The sequence below is a fragment of the Etheostoma cragini genome, chromosome 2 (assembly GCF_013103735.1).
Source record: "Etheostoma cragini isolate CJK2018 chromosome 2, CSU_Ecrag_1.0, whole genome shotgun sequence".
NCBI classification, from domain to species: domain Eukaryota; kingdom Metazoa; phylum Chordata; class Actinopteri; order Perciformes; family Percidae; genus Etheostoma; species Etheostoma cragini.
The window spans coordinates 13,182,388-13,201,813 of NC_048408.1; the positions used below are offsets into that span (position 1 = coordinate 13,182,388).

The window sequence follows — 19,426 nt, forward strand, 5'->3', positions numbered from 1 at the left end:
AGTCATAATATATGTTGTGGAGTACGTTTCAACATCAGTGTACGTGTTTCAACGTCAGTGCCCTAAGACAATGGGAAAGTCACATGCAACTGCACAGTAACTGTGTTTTCTTACTGTCTACAAGTTCCAGGCAAGAGCTTACCTTGGTTGCAGGTCTTGCCAGTAAAGCCAGGGTGGCACTTGCACTTATTGGGTCCCACGCAGTCTCCGTGCTTACAGCCAGGCTGGCACACAGCTGTTCAGGGGGGATTCAAAGAGGAACAGACAGATCAGTGCAGCGCCATGGCTGACTACTCGTTACAGATCAGAATGACAAAGCACTTAATCCCACTGCTCCTTCACTATACATTATCTAGTTTTGTATAGTTTTCTTCCCATTACAGCAATAAGACAGCATGATGCTTCATTCATAAAGAAAATGTGTTGGTTTCTTTCTTTCTCCTTGTGTGACTTCCTTGTGTCTTATTATCATTGACAAATGGTAATAGAGAAGCCATTCTCAACAAACCACATCATTTTCACATTAAACAGAGCTGGAAAAGTGTAATTGTCCTTACTGATACTAAATCTTTTCACACTGTGTGAGATAAATGAAAGGTCTGACCTTTTAACACCAAGCAAAGTTTTGATTTGGCTGGTTTTGAAATACAGCACTAATATGTATGCCGGTGCCCAGCCAACTATAATTACATAGATGAATAATATTTTCCCCTTAGCCTGAAGATGAAACAATTTCAACACCAAAATAGTAGGTTATAATTAGTGCCTCAATAAAGAGCTGCCCTGATCGTACATAGTGCGTGAATGGTGATATTTTGAGTGTGTACAGAGACGTGGTATTTGCGGGAGCCGCACAGCTTCAATGGCTCTGTGTTCTTTCTTAGTGAGCTGTAGGCTTACCCTGCTTATCTGACTGTGCTTACTGCAGCTTGCTGCTAAGCATGTCTGATGTACGGGGCCTCAGCCAAGTGTTACTAATTTTCATTAAAAGCTTCATTAATTCTGTCATAATACAGCGCAATCAGAGGACCTAATTATCACTGTGGTGGAAGAGGCATTACATATGTGTGTGTAGAGAGAGATTCAGGATGAGAGTGCTTATCACACCAGCCAGTGTTAATGTTAATTTGGAAAGATGTGATGGTGTAGTGTTATGTGTGGCAATGCAGATGTAGGGTTTAATATGTTGTTGTGTCAGCAGGGCTGAAGTTTTGCCGGATCCTGCCGGTACATGATCATGGACCATGGTACCAGCATCTATTTGATTTTTTAGTGGCACCTACTTTCGTCATTATCAAAATCTATGAACATATGTTGTGTAATATTTAGTGTTATATGTCCTGGCATTCTTTTATTACCCACTGAAATTACAAATTGCTTTGCTGTTGTGGATCAAAGAGACGTTAATCACTTACACACACTTTGCACAGTGAAGCCTGGAGCATTTGAGTTTTGTGCATGTGTGGCAACAGTTCTTGGAATTTAATGGGTTTAGACAGACACAGAAAGGTAGCACACATTGCTTTTTTTAATCACTATTCTCTGCTGTGTGGTGTTGATGATTGATTAGGAGGGTGATGATAAATATGGGGAGATTGATAATTGATGCATCAAGACAATGCATGAGGGAATGCAACATATGTGAGCCCTAGAGCTAGGCTAGTGGATATTTGAGTTGAGCGGTGAAATGACTATGGTCTATTATAATTCCCCCTGTTGTGCGCTGCACAAAGCTTTGTTTATTATGTCATTCTTGTTAAGTTTGAGCCCAGTACGATCTACGTGTTGTTTGTTACCATGCAGTGTGGTTTTGATTTTGAAACGCTTGATGCGTTTTGGGACTTTTTTTCTTCCCCTGACCTGCCGGATCCGTCGCCTGTCTGTGTGCCGCTACTCCTGATTTAAAAATTCAGCATTGTGATGCCAAGCATATTACACCCAAACAACCTCCACGAAGATAACTTGGCTTTTGGTTTGTCAGTATAACTATTAAAAGGATAGCTTAGAAAATGTAAGGTGTGTTGATGATGTTTCAGATACCAGGGAGAAGATGAAAAATGATCCAAGAAGTCCAGTTTGGGTAATGAATACATGATTTGTTTAGACTCATTAGAGGGCCAAAACACTTTTTAATGAATGCTATAAGATAGTTTCTGGAAACTTATCCTTAGTCTTTAAGGTAAGTTCAACTGTTTTGCAGGATGTTCCTGCATTTATTTGCTGTCCCTCTGAACATGATCATAGTTTGTGGTGTGGCTAGCACAATGTCCTTGATGATATTTTGTTGCTGTTGGATATGTTTTCATTGACTTGTGCAGCCTTGGTGGAGATATTCAGTCTCTAAGTGCTTACTGCATTCAATAATTTTTTTTAAATGGTAGAAATAAGGTGAAAGCTGTTTTAAGAGACCTAAAAACATGAAAAGAAAGGGCTGAATTACATTCTCTACTTATGAAATGCATACTTTCAGAATCAAATTACAATGTCAGAATTTTCCATTCATACAGATTCAGGGAGAAAATCTTCAGCTCCTTAGATTTCAGTCTGTAACGTTGTACAAACTGAATTCAAAGGCACAAAGGTATGTGATGAATCCGTTAACTCGGGTCGATAACATCTCCAGACTCTATATCTTTAGACTCTTTAGACTTTTATCTGGCTATGTAATCAAATATAAAGAAAGCTTTGTTAGACCACTTGGAGGGCCCTGTGATATGACCCGGTATGTTAACACACAGAGCAGTCGAAGTTCACAATTACCATCAAAAAATTGACCAATTTGACGGAGGAAAAGGAACAAAAATGTACTTTTATTTGGAAGTAGTTTATTAGGCCTGGTCTGGTCAGGGCAGATGAAATTGTTGTTAGTTAGAGGGATGTCAAGTGGATTGCTTTTTGTTATTCTCCTACATGGGGGAAGATTTGATTAGCAGGATCAGAGGCAGCCATCAACAGGCTTTGCCTCTGAGGTTATTTTTAAGCCTCTGGCTGGCAGAGAGATCAGGGAAATGGTCAGTGTTCATTAACCACAGCAGAGGACACGGAGGACTAAAAATGGTCGTACCAGCTGGAAGGCCAAACATAGCATGTATGACCATCGTTCCATGAACACCATCAAAAGATGCCGAGTGATGACACACTTTCACTCTGTTTTACATCAGCCAGTCCTCAGGATAGTATACTGCTGCTATGCTGATGCAGATTCTTTTAAATTTTTTGACTGTTGGTGCCGGGATGCCTGATGGTAAACACAAGGGAATGTATTATTTTCTTAATTAACACAGATATTGCGTATCAATGTTGATAATAGTTCAATGCATGACTTCATCAAAGTGAGATAGGGAAATCGTTAATTAATCATGTTGCATCATCTTGCAATCAACTAAGTAATTACTTAAGGCTGCTCGTTGTGATTATTTCATTATCGGTTAATTTTGCTGATTGTCTTGTTTGTTTATAAATCAATTAATTGTTTCAAAAGTTCTCACAGACCAAGGTGACATATTAATATAGCTTATTATTATAGCACTAGTTCCTTGGGTTTAATTTGATCTCGTTTGTACTCAGTGAAAGTCATAGATCAACTGGGTAATGCCATGGTGATTATTTCATTTACACAAGTGATGAAGTATGATAGCATTGGCACTTTCAACCTGACTGATTGCTATGTAGTTACACATGCCGTGCATCTCCAATCACAGAAAAACGCTCTGTTTTTACTCTGCACCATACAGACTGATTCACTACTGATATATTAATTACAAAAACATTATGGATTTCAGTTTAGGGGTGTCGTTAGTATTCTAAAGGGTTGACCAGAAGGGTAGTGGAATTTTAATGAAGATAAAGGACTTCAGCATAATTCATGTTGAGAAACGGCTTCAGGTAAATTCCGGTCTGTGGTGTGTGTAAGCTGTTAAACAGTGGCTGTGAGGGCCGGAGAGAGGAACATGGCCGCTACCAAGGGGTGGGAGGAGTTGGTGGGAGGGGTTTGGCTCTATAAATAAGTGTGTGAGTCCAGGATTCAGAGGATGTGCCCCAAGCAATACACGTCGAGCAAAATTACTTCAAGAAACATGTGGAGCATCTAACCTTGGGGCTGGCACCTTATCCCGGCTACTCTGGGAGTTAAGGCGAAGAGAGCTGCAAAACAGATAGCCAAACAAACAAACAAAGGTTGCGGGCAATGTTTAGTCTTTGAAAGCACAAATTAATAAATAAATATGATGTTAGAGGGCATAGCCTGGTCAATTTGACAAGCAAACATTCATGGAAGAAAAGAAGAAGAAAAACACACACACACACAGTCTGATGTTCTGGAGTCACACATATTTCCAAGTTGCCTTAAAGTAGACTCAACATTTGAAATGCATTTACAATGGAGTTTTAAAAATTAAAATGAGGTCAGAATAAAACCACCGTCTCCGGGGATGTTCTCTTATTTCTGAACTACATGTTCCTCCTTATCACTCACATCTAAGTGGAAGTGAATTAAGCAGTTCTCTCTCACACACTTTGAAACAGTACATTTATAATTCCCTCATAAAATCACACCACTGTGCTCAAAGATGAAAACACCTCTGAAACTTTCAAGAAAATCATGGCGCTCTGGTTTCTTCAATATACAAATATGTGCTGCAGCTACCTAACTGTGAACAGACATTAGGTTTTTAGGTCATTAACTGTTTCAAAGGGCCTTTAAAGCCAAAATTGTATTGAATAATTCTGAAAATGTGTCTTTTATTCCCCTATTTATTCACCCTAGTTATTACAAGGAACTTTGTTTTCACCTTATTACCTCAAGCAGATGAAAAAGGCCCACTTATAGACGGGTCTTTACAGCCCAGTGATCATGAAAGAAAGTGGAGCAGACAATCATGATGAAGTGAATTAGTCAAACTGAGATATCACTTTTCTGCTTTCATCGCTCACTGGTTAGCTCAAATTACCAATTCAAAAGTCTTGCCTTAATCCTGTCCACACTATTTGTCGAAACAAAGGCCACACTCAAACTAAACACCAGTCTCATGGATTTATAGAATCCACCAGGACCGCTGAGGAAATTATAATGTGTGATCTATTTATAAGGAGGTGATATTCAACCTAGCTCCTTTGCAATGCAGGGAATATAAATGTATGTCTTTCTACAAGAGCTTTGAGCTTTTTTTTTAAAACATCACATCCTTTGAGACATCAAAGCTGTGTGTCTATTCAAGGCCTGCTTGTATATGTTTTGTGGCTTGTATATGTGTAATCAATGTGTATCTGTTCCTGCAGCCTTGTACCTGGTCAAAGCTGATTTAAACGCTACCTCAACTGTTAACTTGACTATTTTCAAATCCAAATCTCAAGCCAAGTCATGTCTGTGGGGAGCCAACTCTGAAGTAAGCAAGTCTCACAACAGTCAAGTCCAAGTCCACTTACAAGTCCTCATTTTTTTTGGCAACAGTATTGGTCTAAATATAATCCAACCAAAGAATTTTGATATTAGACAATTCTGCAAAAGCCAAGATTACATTCTTGGATTGTTGGATCTGGAACTCTGTCCTGCAGGATATTCAGCCTTCTCTCTCTCTCTCTCTCTCTCTCTCTCTCTCTCTCTCTCTCTCTCTCTCTCTCTCTCTCTCTCTCTCTCTCTCTCTGGGTGAGTGCGTCAGTCTTGCTAAATGTTGACATAATTGCAAAGCGAGATGCGGAATTGTGCAAGGTGAACTTTATTCAGATTTATGCTGGACTGTATAATTACGAGCTCTTTAGGTCAGTTCCTTCTTAACTTTCGTGGTAAAAGCCCAGATAATTCTGTTTTTTAGAACATTTAATTTGAATGATATTTGTTTTAAATTTGCAACCTTACAGCAGGTCCTGTATCATGTGGCATCAAATGTATCAAATGACTGAAGCTCCTGCTGCTATTTGGATGCAAACACTAGTGGGATCAACTTGTTGATTAGACAGTTCTCCATCTTCATAAAAAGTGGAAGAGATGAAAAGTATTTTTAGTATGATTACTCTTAACTGTAATACACTTAAAATGCAAATGTTCAAATGCTCAAAGTGGCAATAAAATGTTCATGCAGCTGGTTAGAATAAGTAGCTTCAAGTGTGACTCTGCCTGCCGGATGGCCTGTCAGAACATTATAAGTGGAGCTTCGGTTTACTATAAATCTAAAGCTTCTCTCTCTCTCTCTCTTTCTCCATCTGCCTGGTTTCCTCTCTTATTTCCCTCTCCTGACATCCCCCCCCTCCACTCCAGCAGCAATCATCTCAAACTCCTTACCTCTGAACCATTTCCCTCACAGCTCAGGATTTTTTACTTTCTTCAACTTCAGTCCTTTCTGTCCTCTCTGCCTCATTCTTTCTGAGCATTAAATGTCGATCCATTAAGTTTCTCATTCTTTGCGGAAAGTCTTACAAACCCATTGCTGAGAAAGCCACAATCCTATAACGTCAATCTAATCTCTGCTATCACCACAATTTTGTTTTTTTTACCAAGACCTGAAATCTGTACTGACTGCATTCTCTCACACAAATGCACACACCAACACCCTTTCTTTCCCAAACCTTCCACCTGCCTCCTCCAAGGTTTAAATCACCACATTACTGACTTGGAGGACTACTGATTGCAGTCAAAATAGATGTGTTGTGCACATAGGGAGGAGCATTTAGGCAAGCATTCACAGAGTGATTTTATCCACAGAGCAGATTTGGTTTTGTTGAAATAAAAAAGTGGTACTCCATATGGTGACTAAGCTCAAACTTAGCTCATACTTTTGACTCAACATGGAACATGTGGGACTCCAGAATAACAAAGAAAACAAGTTCACACACTGCTGTTTGGCTGGTCGAGTAACTGATGCAAACATGTCTTTTTTAATGTGAATGTGCTTGATTTATTATAAAATGTGGAACCGTACCTACATTACGGCCAGTGTTGTGGCCATTACTGTTTGGGTTTTAAGTGCGTAAAAAAATATGAGTACTGTACATGAATCATGTCTTGAACCCTAATCTAGGCTTCTATCATAACAAAGTCATTCCTTGTCTTCTTTGGCCTTGTCTGGGAAGCTGTAAAGGCAGGGAGCCCAGTATGGATGCACTGGGAGGTATTGGGAATCGAGATTGCAGACTTGTGCCAGGATTACTGCTGAGTCCTGGCCCCATGGTTAAACAAACACTATCAAATGATACAATTGAGCTGTCTGAGTGACACGATGCGGGTTTTGCCTAAATAATTCCAGCACAGATTGTGTAGTTCAAGTGTCAAGGCCTTGGGAAAAGGTAGGAGGTTTTTGAAAACAATTTGACCATGAAACAGCCCTCTTGCAACTACAAGTCTAGCTCTGTCACATAAACCATTAGCATACATTTGTTTTGTTTTTACTCCAAGTGTTTATGTAAGAATAAAATTATCATATTTTGTTTATAATACAGATGAAGCGTGAAGTGGATAAAAAGCAGATTTGTCTTGCAGAGACCTGAGGTTAATCTGGCAGAGCTAAAAGGAATACAAAACAGTAAATTCTCCAGAACAAAATGAGAAATCTTGTGCACTCCAGCATCAAGAGAAAAGATGGCACTCTGCCACTTTTACATGAAATTATAGTGAACTGCTAAACCCAGCAAAAACGGAAATATTTTAGCTGCAGCAGCCCAGACCTTTGGGCCTAACAAGCAGTGTGTGAAATATTTTCCACAAAACACATTCAAAATACAATAAATAAACAAAAGGTCAGCTAGCATGGCATGATGAGCTACAATACACAAGAACATAATTAAAATATGGTCATTTCAGCAATGAAAAACACAAAATGAGTGGATTAAAAAAACAATATTTTAAGAAGCTATAAATTAAGCAGCCAGAACCGACATGCAGTGTTTTGAACCTTTTTCCCCAGCAGGAACTTAACAACCCATGACATGAAGCTTCCAATAAACTCATATTTAAAAACTGAAAAGGCTTTGGTGGTAGGTTCTACTTTTTGTTTCCACTGTATTTTTACTAATCTAAGCATTTTAGATACAGTATGCTTTGCTGAAAAGACAACAACAACTTTGGATATGCTGATTAAAAAGGAGACAGATGTCATTGTAATGTATGGTTTGGTGGGCGAGTGCAGTTTTGGGACAGACAACAATAGAAGAAGGCACTAATCCTGACATTGATTTTCTTTCACTTTTATGTTAGTTGTGAAATGGTATCCTAAACGAAGACAAAAACTATTCCAAAAAAGGATTGAAAACATTACACAGTGGAGAGAAGTTAAAGGATAAACGTGTGAAAGCTACAATACAAACTTTGCCTGGTTTGTCCAACAAGTGGTAATGTTACAACTGTATTCTTGTGTTTGTTGACGCCTTGGCTTGACTAATGACAATTGACAACTCTGGCCGCACCCCCTGACAGTATCTGGAACTTGGACCTGAGCAGAGCTGAATTTTAGTTTTTGGAACGCAGAGAACAGTGGAAACGATGAACCAGAAGCTGCAACAATGTCAACACTTTAAAGCAATAGTTTTACAAGAAATACACTTAATCCCTTGTTTTGCCGAGTTAAATGAAAAGAGTGAATCCACTGACCGTAATCAGCGGGGAAACAGCTAGCCTGGCTCTGTCCAAAGCACCTCTCAGTGCCTATTTAGATTTTTACCTTTTGGACAGAGCTACCCAACTGTTTTCCCCAGGTTACAGTCATCATGTTAAGCTAATCGACCGATGGCTGTATCTTCATATTTATCAGACAGATATGAGTAAGGAATTGATTTCCTCATCTATCATTTGGTGTGTGTCTAACTATTCCTTCAAGCTTCTTGTTGCTAAGTTCCTGCTTTGTTCACCCCTATTTCTGTGTTAACACTTTCTTGATTAAACCCCCACCTCAAAAGTAGCAGCTATACCAGCACAGGTACCAAGACATGCAGAGGATTTGGTGGCCATATATGAAACCCGTGTTAGTATATTCACACCTTCCTGGGTAGCATTACAAGAGAGCAGAGGATCACAATGTAAATATGTTGAAAATGTGACGTGTAAATATTTAATACAGTTTATGGCGATTGGTCATGACAGGACACATCCTCGGAATCCTCTAAGAGAGGTTGCTGAATATAAAGATGAGTTGAGGTCTGTACGCCTGACAACACCATGGATTGTGTCCACACCGCTTTTTCTGGCAGCATGAGCTGGCTTGTTTATGCACGTAATCTATAATCAATCTTCCATCTACCCTTGAATGTGTGCACCTGCAGCTACAGTCTCTCCCTCATTATGGCCACCCACAGTGTGAATATAAATGTCAGCCTTTCCTTTGGACCCACCAGCCATTACAATCAATCTTTACTCAAAGATTGTCCCAGGTGAGATGCACCATTAGCTAGATGTGTTTCTGTTGCGACAACGGAATGTGTGTGTGCTTCCCTGAGCCTCCGGTTACTATAGTAGTAGAGCTGCAGCATCTCCTGTGTCTAATAGCATCTTTGACCCCAGCTTGAAACCTCACAACCTTGTTAGCCCTTTTTGCCCTCAGCAGCAGCAGCAGGCATGGTGGCACTCACGCTGGCAGTGACCCCAGGAACGGCGTGTCCATCCCCAGCAGCAGTCCACCCTGGCCCCGTATCGACAAAGGCCGTTGGACGAGGCCATCTGCCGCGGCCACCTGTAATGGGATGACATAATTAGTTCACAGCCTATTAAAATGTCTTAATGAAAAGCAGGGGTCTTTTCAATGTTGTTTGGAAGGAGGCTTCAAAGAGTTCACATGATTTATTTAATTTTCCTGCTGTGGAGAGAACAGACTAGAATAAGGTGTGTGTGTGTGTGTGTGTGTGTGTGTGTGTGTGTGTGTGTGTGTGTGTGTGTGTGTGCTGAAGGGCCAAAATTTGGCCACGTACTATATTGAAGTATGTCAGAAAATAGTCAAATGCCTATTAAATTTTCCCAGAACCCAAGGGGACGTCTTTCGATACAATATTTTAATCTGACTAACGTTCCAAAATGGAAAGACATCCAGTTTACTATCATGTAAGACAAAGAACAGCAGCATTTATTCACATTAGAGAAGCTGGGACCAGGAAATGTCCCATTAGGACATTTTTGCATGAACTTGAATGTAGTATATAAAACTCACTCTACATTTTCTCAGGGTGTTAAAGGCAAACTTTTCATTACTTCCCTATAACATATTATCTCTGTGTCATAAAAATAAAACGCATAGCACATCAGCCTTTGCATAAACCAATGTGATCTGATGTGCTATCACACATCTCCAGTTTGACTCAAATCGGAGACCTGTGTTGAAAGCCTGCCAGACCCAATTTCACTGTAGCCTTCAGTGTGCATCAGTGCACCACTGACACTTGCATATGAGCAGACCACATTAATGTTGTGTTAATTATAAAGCTTGTGAATCAGATAAGAAGCTCTATGTACTGCCTGGTGTCCTTGAAAATACAATACGTTTCCTATCTCCATCTATTACATTAACACATGTATAGAGCATGTGTCACTGTACCGTGTGTTTAAAGAATGTATCAGGAAATGTCATGACAGTGGAAGATAATATCAGTTTTGCTGCATGGAGAACGTGCAGGTATTACTGTGTATAGAGATATAGGTTATTTCCAAAGCACTGCAATTTGTCTAAGATAAATTACAGCTGTATGTTTTTGTTACACGATGTTCTATTCTGCTCAGAGCGAGAAATAGCTTCTTGGCAGTCAGTGCCATTTGGATTACCTTTTTATCTGTACCAAGGCTCACCACATATTTATGGAGAGAATAGAGCAAAGAGATGAGTCCATTTAAGGATACTGATGAAAATCCAAGCTGCATACTTTGGGTGCCTGGCTCTGAGATATTACCCAAATTCTAGCAAAGAATATAAAATCAAAACTCAAAACTTTGTGACAGACTCAAGGTACAGATAAAAGACATTACATAAAATAAATAGAAATATATCTCCTTCAGCACTGAGACTGGCCTTTCACTAGCATTACTGTAAAGAAGTCTTGAGCACATGAGTTTTGCATCACCTGGACTAATTATGCAGGTTATTAGTTGTACAGAACAAACACTGTAATCCAGCTACAAAAGAGAAGAGGGAATTCTCTAAATATCTTCCTTTACACAACTGATGCTTTCTTTTTGCGGAGAGTGAGGCTGTTGCTCAATATTCAAGGCACATCCTTTGCCACATCCCTGCCTGTTAGTGTCTTTGTGCCAAGATGTGGAAATGTTAATGCCTGCCCCTGCTGCCAATCACCTCACTGGAGAAAAAACCCAGATGGATGCTAAGTGAGACTGGCAGATCCAGGGAAAATGTTTGTCTGCTGCCTGAAAAGCAGGGAGGCAGTCAGGCAAGTGAACACAAAGTAGGAGAGAGAAGAGGAGAGGAGAGGAGAGGAAAACAAAAGAAAGTAAATGGAAAAAGGAAATTAAAGAGACTAAAGGAAACAAAATGAAAAGGAAAGGGAAGGGAAGGAGGAAATTAAAGGAAAGAGAACCCAAACCAGGGTCTGGACAGCAGCCAGGTTTAGGTGTCACTATTTCTGCAAGTGGCATGCACCCACACATACACATGTCCAAATATGGCACCTGCTGTCCCTCCATATTGTAAACAAGACCATCTCTGCAAAATTGGCAGCTTTATAAATAAACCTGACAAGCTCCAATGACATTTTAGTGGTATTTAAATCTGGTGTTTTCACCCTGATGTTTTTGTAGACATGCGTTCTTTGATTTATTCATAGCATCCGGTAATTATCATCTTAGAATATAGAGGCGTCATGTGGGAAGAGTGTAGGCTGATATGTGTGCATCTGCTCTTGTTTAACCTAATGGTATCATAGACCTTTGCAGTTATGTGAAATTACTAAGTAATCATTGCACTTGATGACTCCCAGCCGAATGTTGCGCATACACCATCATATTCAACAGTTCAAAATGTTCTGTGGGTTAAACTGGTATTTTGAATTCCAGAGCTCCAATAAAATGTGCACTCAACAGTCAAGGTTTTATCTTCATTACACATCACGTCATTGTGCTTAACCTAAACGTTATTTTCAAACACCAGAAAATCTGCCATAGACCCAATCTTGTTCCTTAATCTCTCAATCTTTTTTTTTTTCTTTTTAATTTTGCACCATCAAAACAAATCAGCAAATGTATGACTGATGCTTGTTATTCTGCCGGTATCTTTTTCCACATGTTGCTTTGAAAACCACATCTCACAGTATGTTGATTGTCTGATGTCCAGAGAACTGATACAAAGTATCCAGCTGATAAGCTTTAGCGTCACTGGCCAATGTAGTTTTCTTGTGTGGCTTTGGTACTTGAAAGTTCTGTGATGGAAATTTCCTCATTTGGCATTTCCATTATTTTGTCCATCAGGTAAGAACCAAAAATTCCCTGGTTCCTACTCTACAAATGTGATATCCAGGTGCCTATATTATGGTGAATTGAAGATATATATACACATATATATATATATATATATATATATATATATATATATATATATATATATATATATATATATATATATATATATATATATATATATATATATATATATATATATATATATATATATATATGTGTGTGTATATATATATTGCCATAAAACAAGCAATTTGTGAACGTCAACGTGCGTTCAGGGGTTATAATGGAAAAATTGAGATAAGGCCATAAAATCCAGATGGAACCAATGAAAAGTCAATGGTCTACCATGACAATTGAATCTAAGATTTGTTGTTTTTCCAGTATGATAATTTGGTAGAGCTGATATTTAGTTTGCTTGTTTGTTTCTGAGCATATGACGTTAATAAGACTATGAACAAAGGAACAGAGTTTGAACTCCAACGGGCTCCCAGTGGACGGTGTGCGAGAGGTGTCTGGGAGGGCTGTTTGGTGATGTGAACCTCATGAGACACAACCGGTCCTGGACTATTGAATCCCTATCCCTATTGAAACTATAAGATTTCCCTCTTGTCCTTTCTCCTACATACTCATAAATAAATAAAACACACACACGCACACACACACACTCCAGAGGCAGTTGTGCACCGTAATACGCTCTGAACTTAAAACTGAGGGTTTAATAAAATTCACCAGCTCACCTACTCATCACGACCATTCTTCAGTAATGTCAAACACACATTTTCTTAGAACATATATTATGGCTTGACAATTAAACTGAATCTCTATCAAGAGTGAGAGTTACAGTGACACTGCACTGCATTATTTTAGATGCATCTTGTCTCCAGTGAAATTCTACTTAACACAGAGCTGGCATATCAAATGGACTTGATTTGTCTTACCCTGGGGCTCTGAATAATGATGCTAAATAACAGTAAGCCTTGAAGGAACCTGAGCAGATAATTATTACCCTTCACGCATGCCATGTGACACCTTTCCTCTCAAGCACACACTATCAGACAAGGTTGTTCCGGGAGAACCTGAGAGGTTGATATTCACTATGGGGACGCCATCCTTCTTCCATTGTTTTACTAATGGATACAGAGCTGGCCGATCTCCCCAGTCTGACAGTGAAGACTAGTCAATCCATCGCTCAGAGGAGCAATGTTGGGTGCGGCGTGGTAATCGGGACCGTGAAGGTATATAATTTAATCTATCTATCATCCATCCATACTGAAGCATGCAAAGCGTGACTGGTTTCTCTCACAAACCCATAGATGTTGATTTCTGCATTTGTAGCACCTTGGTGTGAAAGACTTGTTAAGACCTGCAGGTTCAGCTGAAGGCATGAGCTTGTGGAGTCATAAGGTGTCTAAAACCCCCTCGGCCACACGCGCTGCCGGATCTGCATGCAGCCTTCCAAATCACATTACCGCACAGCCCCATGTGGGATATTGACAAATTCCTGAGGTAAATCAGCTGGCTTATTTAAAAAAAGAATGCTTTGCTATACAAAGAAGAAAGTGGAAGGTATTTACTGAGTGACCAGAAGAATAATAAGCACCTGTATGATGCAACACAATAATACTGCAATAAACATTACTACTAAAATGTCTTTGTTGACACTTCTGATGTAGGAATTTGTGTTGACTCAGTTTTGTGGCACTTTTCAGGCAGCGCATTGACACACTTCAACAGAGCAACCGTATTGAAATATGGCGGATGTTGGAAACACCTTACAATTTACCGCAATGGAGAAAGTTATGTTGCATTGCTTTGGCAGAACTTTTCGTCCTAACATACATAGGATAAGTGCATTTAGCCTCCGTAGGTTTAGGTTGTCAACTATTGTTGAGTGCACTCTTTCCAAACCAACATTTAAAAGCATGTTCAGTGCTGCAATTCAAGTGCTTAGAAGATTCTTTTTAAGGCAATGAATGATTTGAAAGTACTAACATTGCAAGTCTAGATTTCAGCCTAAAAAGGCTTTCTGCAGTGAAAGAAAGGCAGTGACTGTGCGGTCCTCTGTGGGTTCAATTCATGACTGTGGGATTTAACCCCAAAGACTACAGCCTCACAAATGTCTCACTCTTTCTTTCATTGTATAAAGGACTGAGCAACACGTCTATGCTGGTTACAAATTCACATGTGACTGAAGACTTTGTTAGACTGTTATGGTGACCACTGGTAGTAATAGGTATCATTGTCCATGTAGCACTTACACTTGCTCAGTGAAAATGACGCAACAAAAAAAAGCAGAAAGAGACGTTATGTTATTCATAAACTGGAGTGTGGGATGCTGAATTTTTAGTTTTAGTTTGTTCAGTGAGATTTAGCACTTGAATGCATGCTATTCAATAAAAGACAACAACAGAGAATCAGTGGAGTCTTATTGTTTACTCTCAGAAAACATATAGCAAGGTTACGTGTTAAGGTGCCGTGGGTAAGACTTATAAAACTAACTTTCCGTCGTATTTGCTGAAACTGACCCTATGTTTGAGTAGAACTACATAAAGAAGGTCATTTAAAAAAATAAAAATAAAATCTGGCCCCTTTGGCACCACCTACAGCCTGTAGTGCAATTTGTTAAAATACACAGCTCCCTATTCAGAGGCACCAATCAGGGCCAGGAGGGTGTCTAACTGTGTGTCAACCACTACTCATGCACACGTTCATTCTCCCTTGTGGGGGGAGGAGCTTAGGAGACCGTTTTGGGCTTTTGCAGAAGGGGGGGAAAAAGAAGTTGTCGATGTAAAAAAAATTCTTTGCATCCTACCTACAGCACCTTTACTACATTGACATGCGCTGGATGTTAAACACAGAAAAAACTAGAAATCTATTCTTTGTTTTTATTTCATACTGCTTGTATGAGAGGACACTCAGGCTCAGACAGGCTTCTCAGCGGTTAATGAACATGCTTTATTACGTCTCAAAGGTACAAAAATAACTTATGTAATAAAATAAAAATATGTAACAACCTGTAACAAAATAATATCTCTCTTCAAATAAATAAATAAATAAATATGAAATATTATTCTAAATATGACCTTTTCTGTGTCAGCTTCAAAATCCAGCTTCAACTAAATTTCTCTAAACACATTTTCTATTTAATAAGATAAGGTTTTTTGCAGTTCAACTGTGAAGCTGCCCTAACGTTTTGGCTCCGCTGTCTGATCGGCTCCCTGTATTTGCGTGTCGCAGAGGAAGCCTCTCGGAAATTACGTCACAAAACAAAGTACCGTAGTATTGTGTGCAGAGCGCCAGTCAATTTAAGTGCATGCTTAATGGTCCCATGAAAAACAATGAAAAGCGGACATTTTCATTAATTAAGGACAGTACATAAAAAGGGGACATGTCTGGGCAAAAAGGGACATTTGGTCACCCTAGGCTACCCATAAAATTCTCATTGCCAAACTCTGAAAGCCCAAATGTGCGTCTGAAATTACAACGCCAACATAACCTGGCACTAGTCCACTGGTTTGGATTATTACTGGAGGTCTGGTATGTGCTGCTTGGCTGCATTGGACTTTAGTAATTTGGAATTTAGTGACATCACTAGGGAAGAATATCCTCTACTGTATGTGTGTATGTCTTTAGGCTGCTATGTAACATGACATGAAACGGGCTGTCCTAGCGTCCTTGGTTGGAATGAAGAGTGACAACAACAATTGCAACCGCACAATGTTTTTAGCGACAGATTTGTAGGTAAGCATATTATGTGCAGCTATGGGAGAACAAAATAATCTTGCCAATTTTGCCCGTGAAGGACCCTTTAGGACTAGATGAATAAGCCTGTTAGAATAGCTCTCTAGAAGGCAATAAGTAACAGAGAGCAGGTAATAAATGGCTTTTTTGCTGGTGCTCGGTCTCAAGGGATATTCTCTCAATTAATTAATATTGAGATAGAGACTCAGGCCCGGGCAAGTTTATACCCATAAAAATTGGCAAATTATGGCCATGGTGACAGGCCACTCCATCAGCAGGGATGTTAATAATGTACAATATGCTGCTGCTAGGTTAAAGTAAATGATTACACAAAGGCAATGCGTGAAATGAAAGTTAAAGCCCAACACATCTCATCAGGCCATGACCTGTCACACAGACATCAGCCATGGTGATTAAGAAAAAAAGAAGTCTTAAATAAAAATAATATTGTATGTGCTTGCAAGTGCTCAACTCAAATGTCCGGTCACATTTTTTGCCCTCTCCTTCATTCTCACACACACACACACACACACACACAACACACACGCACACACACACACACACACTCACACGTTTACTTCTTGCTAAAAACTAATATCCAAAACGTAATTGCAAGAGACACCGGGGTGGGGTGTGGGGGTGTCTAAATCTAACCCAAATCAAAATCTATCAACAAGCAGGTGGAATGGCAGCCAGGCTCAAAGGGCTTTTTGAAATGTGTGCACACTAATTCAATAACAATTACCTCCAATAATCTTCAAAAGTGTTTTCATTCATTTGTGAAACATGAGAGAGGATCTTTGTGGCTGAGCCTGTCTTACAGAGATACACGAGTGAAAATAAAGTACAATACTTGGCTGCATTCACTGTTGGAGATGTAGCAGATTTGGCAATAGGACTCTGTTTGTGTAACTCTTTCATTGTTTGGATGGTCTTCAGTTCAATTTTATTCTAAACTTTAGAAATCCATCACAATATACACACAATATGACATGGAAAACAGACTCTTCAAACTGTAAAAACACTATTTATATAGTCCTACAAATTAGCCTTCTGTCAATGAACAGGAATGGTGAAATTACTTTTTCCACAAACAATTTAAAAATGTGTTTTTATGAACTTGTTCCGGTGTTGCTAAATTACAACTTTGTTTTATGATGCTTGGTTGTAAAAATCACTATGAAAAAAATGAAGCATCCATTATGTTTATAACTCAGATGCACCTATAGGCAGATGGAAATCTCGGACCCATGCATTCTTTGGGTTCTGGCACGTCTCCACACCTCTGTCTTCACATACTTCATCAGACTCGTGTTTGAACATGAAGCACCGGGTAACGTGTCACATCACTTTATAATCAGCCTGATATCTGCACGAGACAAGAACCGCTTGGTGCGATGTCTGCACATGGAAAAAAATGCGTCCGTCTGCTATAACAGAATGTGCGTACTCCGAGGCGCAAAGCCACTTGGCTTATTACTGTTTGCATCAGAATAAAAGTTGGGTTGATATGCAGTGCATTTTAGCGCATGCCATTTTACAGGAGCAACATGCTTTCACTCACTTTTTGATTTGATTTTCGCAGTTTCTTAAAATAATGCTTCCGTTTGCAGCCTCTCCAGTAAGCTTTCTTCAACCAGAGGCGCAGTTTTGTTTTTTTTGCATTAACAGCCTATAAATGGATTGAACTGTGATACAGGCTCTAATCAAAATCACTGTTATTTCAACCATGTTACCTTACCTGCCATCAAAGTCAGCACTTGCTCCAAAGCAACAGCTGCACAACAACGCCAACTTTAGCCATAAATCCATTATTTGGGGAGTTACGCGTCCACGCTGCTTGTTATTCTCCGTAATCCAAAATCCCGTGGAGGAAACGGCGGAGGAAACAATTAGACGAGTTTCTGTGACGCACGCTGAAGGTGGTTAAACACAGGTAGTTAACGTCTGCTGGCGTCCGTCAGACTGCTCTTGTGCGATACACTGGACATGCAGGAGTGGAAATCAGTCCGCTAACTGGAAGTAGAGTGACCCCGATGTGTGCGTGTAGAGCGGGACGCACTCTGCCTGGAAGAAAGCACACAGCGCTCTCTCTCTCTCTCTCTCTCTCTCTCTCTCTCTCTCTCTCTTTCTCTCTGTGTTCAGTCAGCGGGCTCTCCAACCAACATCCCCCACTGCAGTCAGACCTCGCCTCCAGTCTTTTAAATAACCAGCGGTCAAAACATTGCGGATAGACAGCCAGCCGCACGTGTGGGACTTCACATGTAACGTCATGACCTGCACAGCCAAGACGAAGAGCCTCCAGCCGCAGCCCCGTGCCGCGCATGCTTCAGAAATGCCTTCATTAATTGCATAGCCTGCTGAGACACGCAGGTGCTTCGGCCACCCAGGTAGATGTTGCTCACACGGTAAAGACAATGCAGTGGAAATTACTGAAGGTACATTTGGAGAGGCCAAGATAAACAGCACAAACAAAAAAATGAGTGGTTTGACGTAGGCTACTTAAATAAATAGAAAGGCTTTTGTTGGACCTGTAATTATTGTCAATAAAGGCACTTCGTCATATGGCTTTTGATTGAAATATTTGTTGGTAAATGGATACTAGATACTAGATCTGTGTCTGCTTTGTATCACATATTCTTCTTGATTGCGTTATTGTAAGAAGAGGAGCAATCAGCTGCTTTTTGCATTTTGAATGCAATTTCCACCATCATACTTTGCACATCTTGACAATTTGATGCACCCTATATGAAATTACTGGGTCTTCATGACTTCCATTCTTCAACAATTATCTCCTGCCTGACTCAAAGGCAGCACTTCATATTAAACAAATCTGGTAAATTGCACTTCCTATCTGGGGGCAAATTTATAAAGGCCTGCCTTATTGCCACACTTCTGCCTCGAGAATCAAGGAATTCAGTCAATAAAATAATCCTAAAACTGAACGCCATCATTTCCAGTAGCCTAATAGAGCTGGCCATGGATGAGATGAAGCTTTGATATGATTACTGCTGGTTGTTCAGTCACCGATTTGATAATAAATCTAGTATATTCGCCGGTGGCAAAGAGACGTTTGACATCTCGGAATAATGTATAATTAAACTATTAATCACATTGTTTCAATGACTGGACTGTGAGAATGTTATTCCATGATCATTTTTTAAATTTAAAAACGAATTATGGGTTATGCCGATCCTCTAAATTATACTACATTAGCTACCATGTTGTGGAGAACTAAGACTGAGCATATGAAAGATGTGTCAGATCACCCAAACACAACTTTGTCTCACTATATTCTAAGAGGTATTT

General features: G+C 39.7%; 1 protein-coding gene across 4 annotated transcripts in view; it reads right to left on the bottom strand.

Annotated features, from left to right (window-relative positions):
• The window catches only part of npnta (nephronectin a), a 44,408-nt gene extending 26,023 nt beyond the window's left edge, over positions 1-18,385 (bottom strand). Inside the window, exons 1-4 of one of the 4 annotated variants that reach the window (XM_034888174.1) lie at positions 17,859-18,385; positions 9,553-9,653; positions 4,093-4,143; positions 143-235 (exon numbers count right to left, since the gene is read on the bottom strand). In XM_034888174.1, coding sequence (XP_034744065.1) covers positions 143-235; positions 4,093-4,143; positions 9,553-9,653; positions 17,859-17,929 — 316 coding nt within the window. In that variant the 5' untranslated portion in view covers positions 17,930-18,385. The remainder of the gene's footprint in view (positions 1-142; positions 236-4,092; positions 4,144-9,552; positions 9,654-17,858) is intronic. The other 3 variants (XM_034888193.1, XM_034888184.1, XM_034888199.1) reach the window with 3 other exon arrangements.
• Between the last annotated feature and the right edge of the window lie 1,041 nt (positions 18,386-19,426).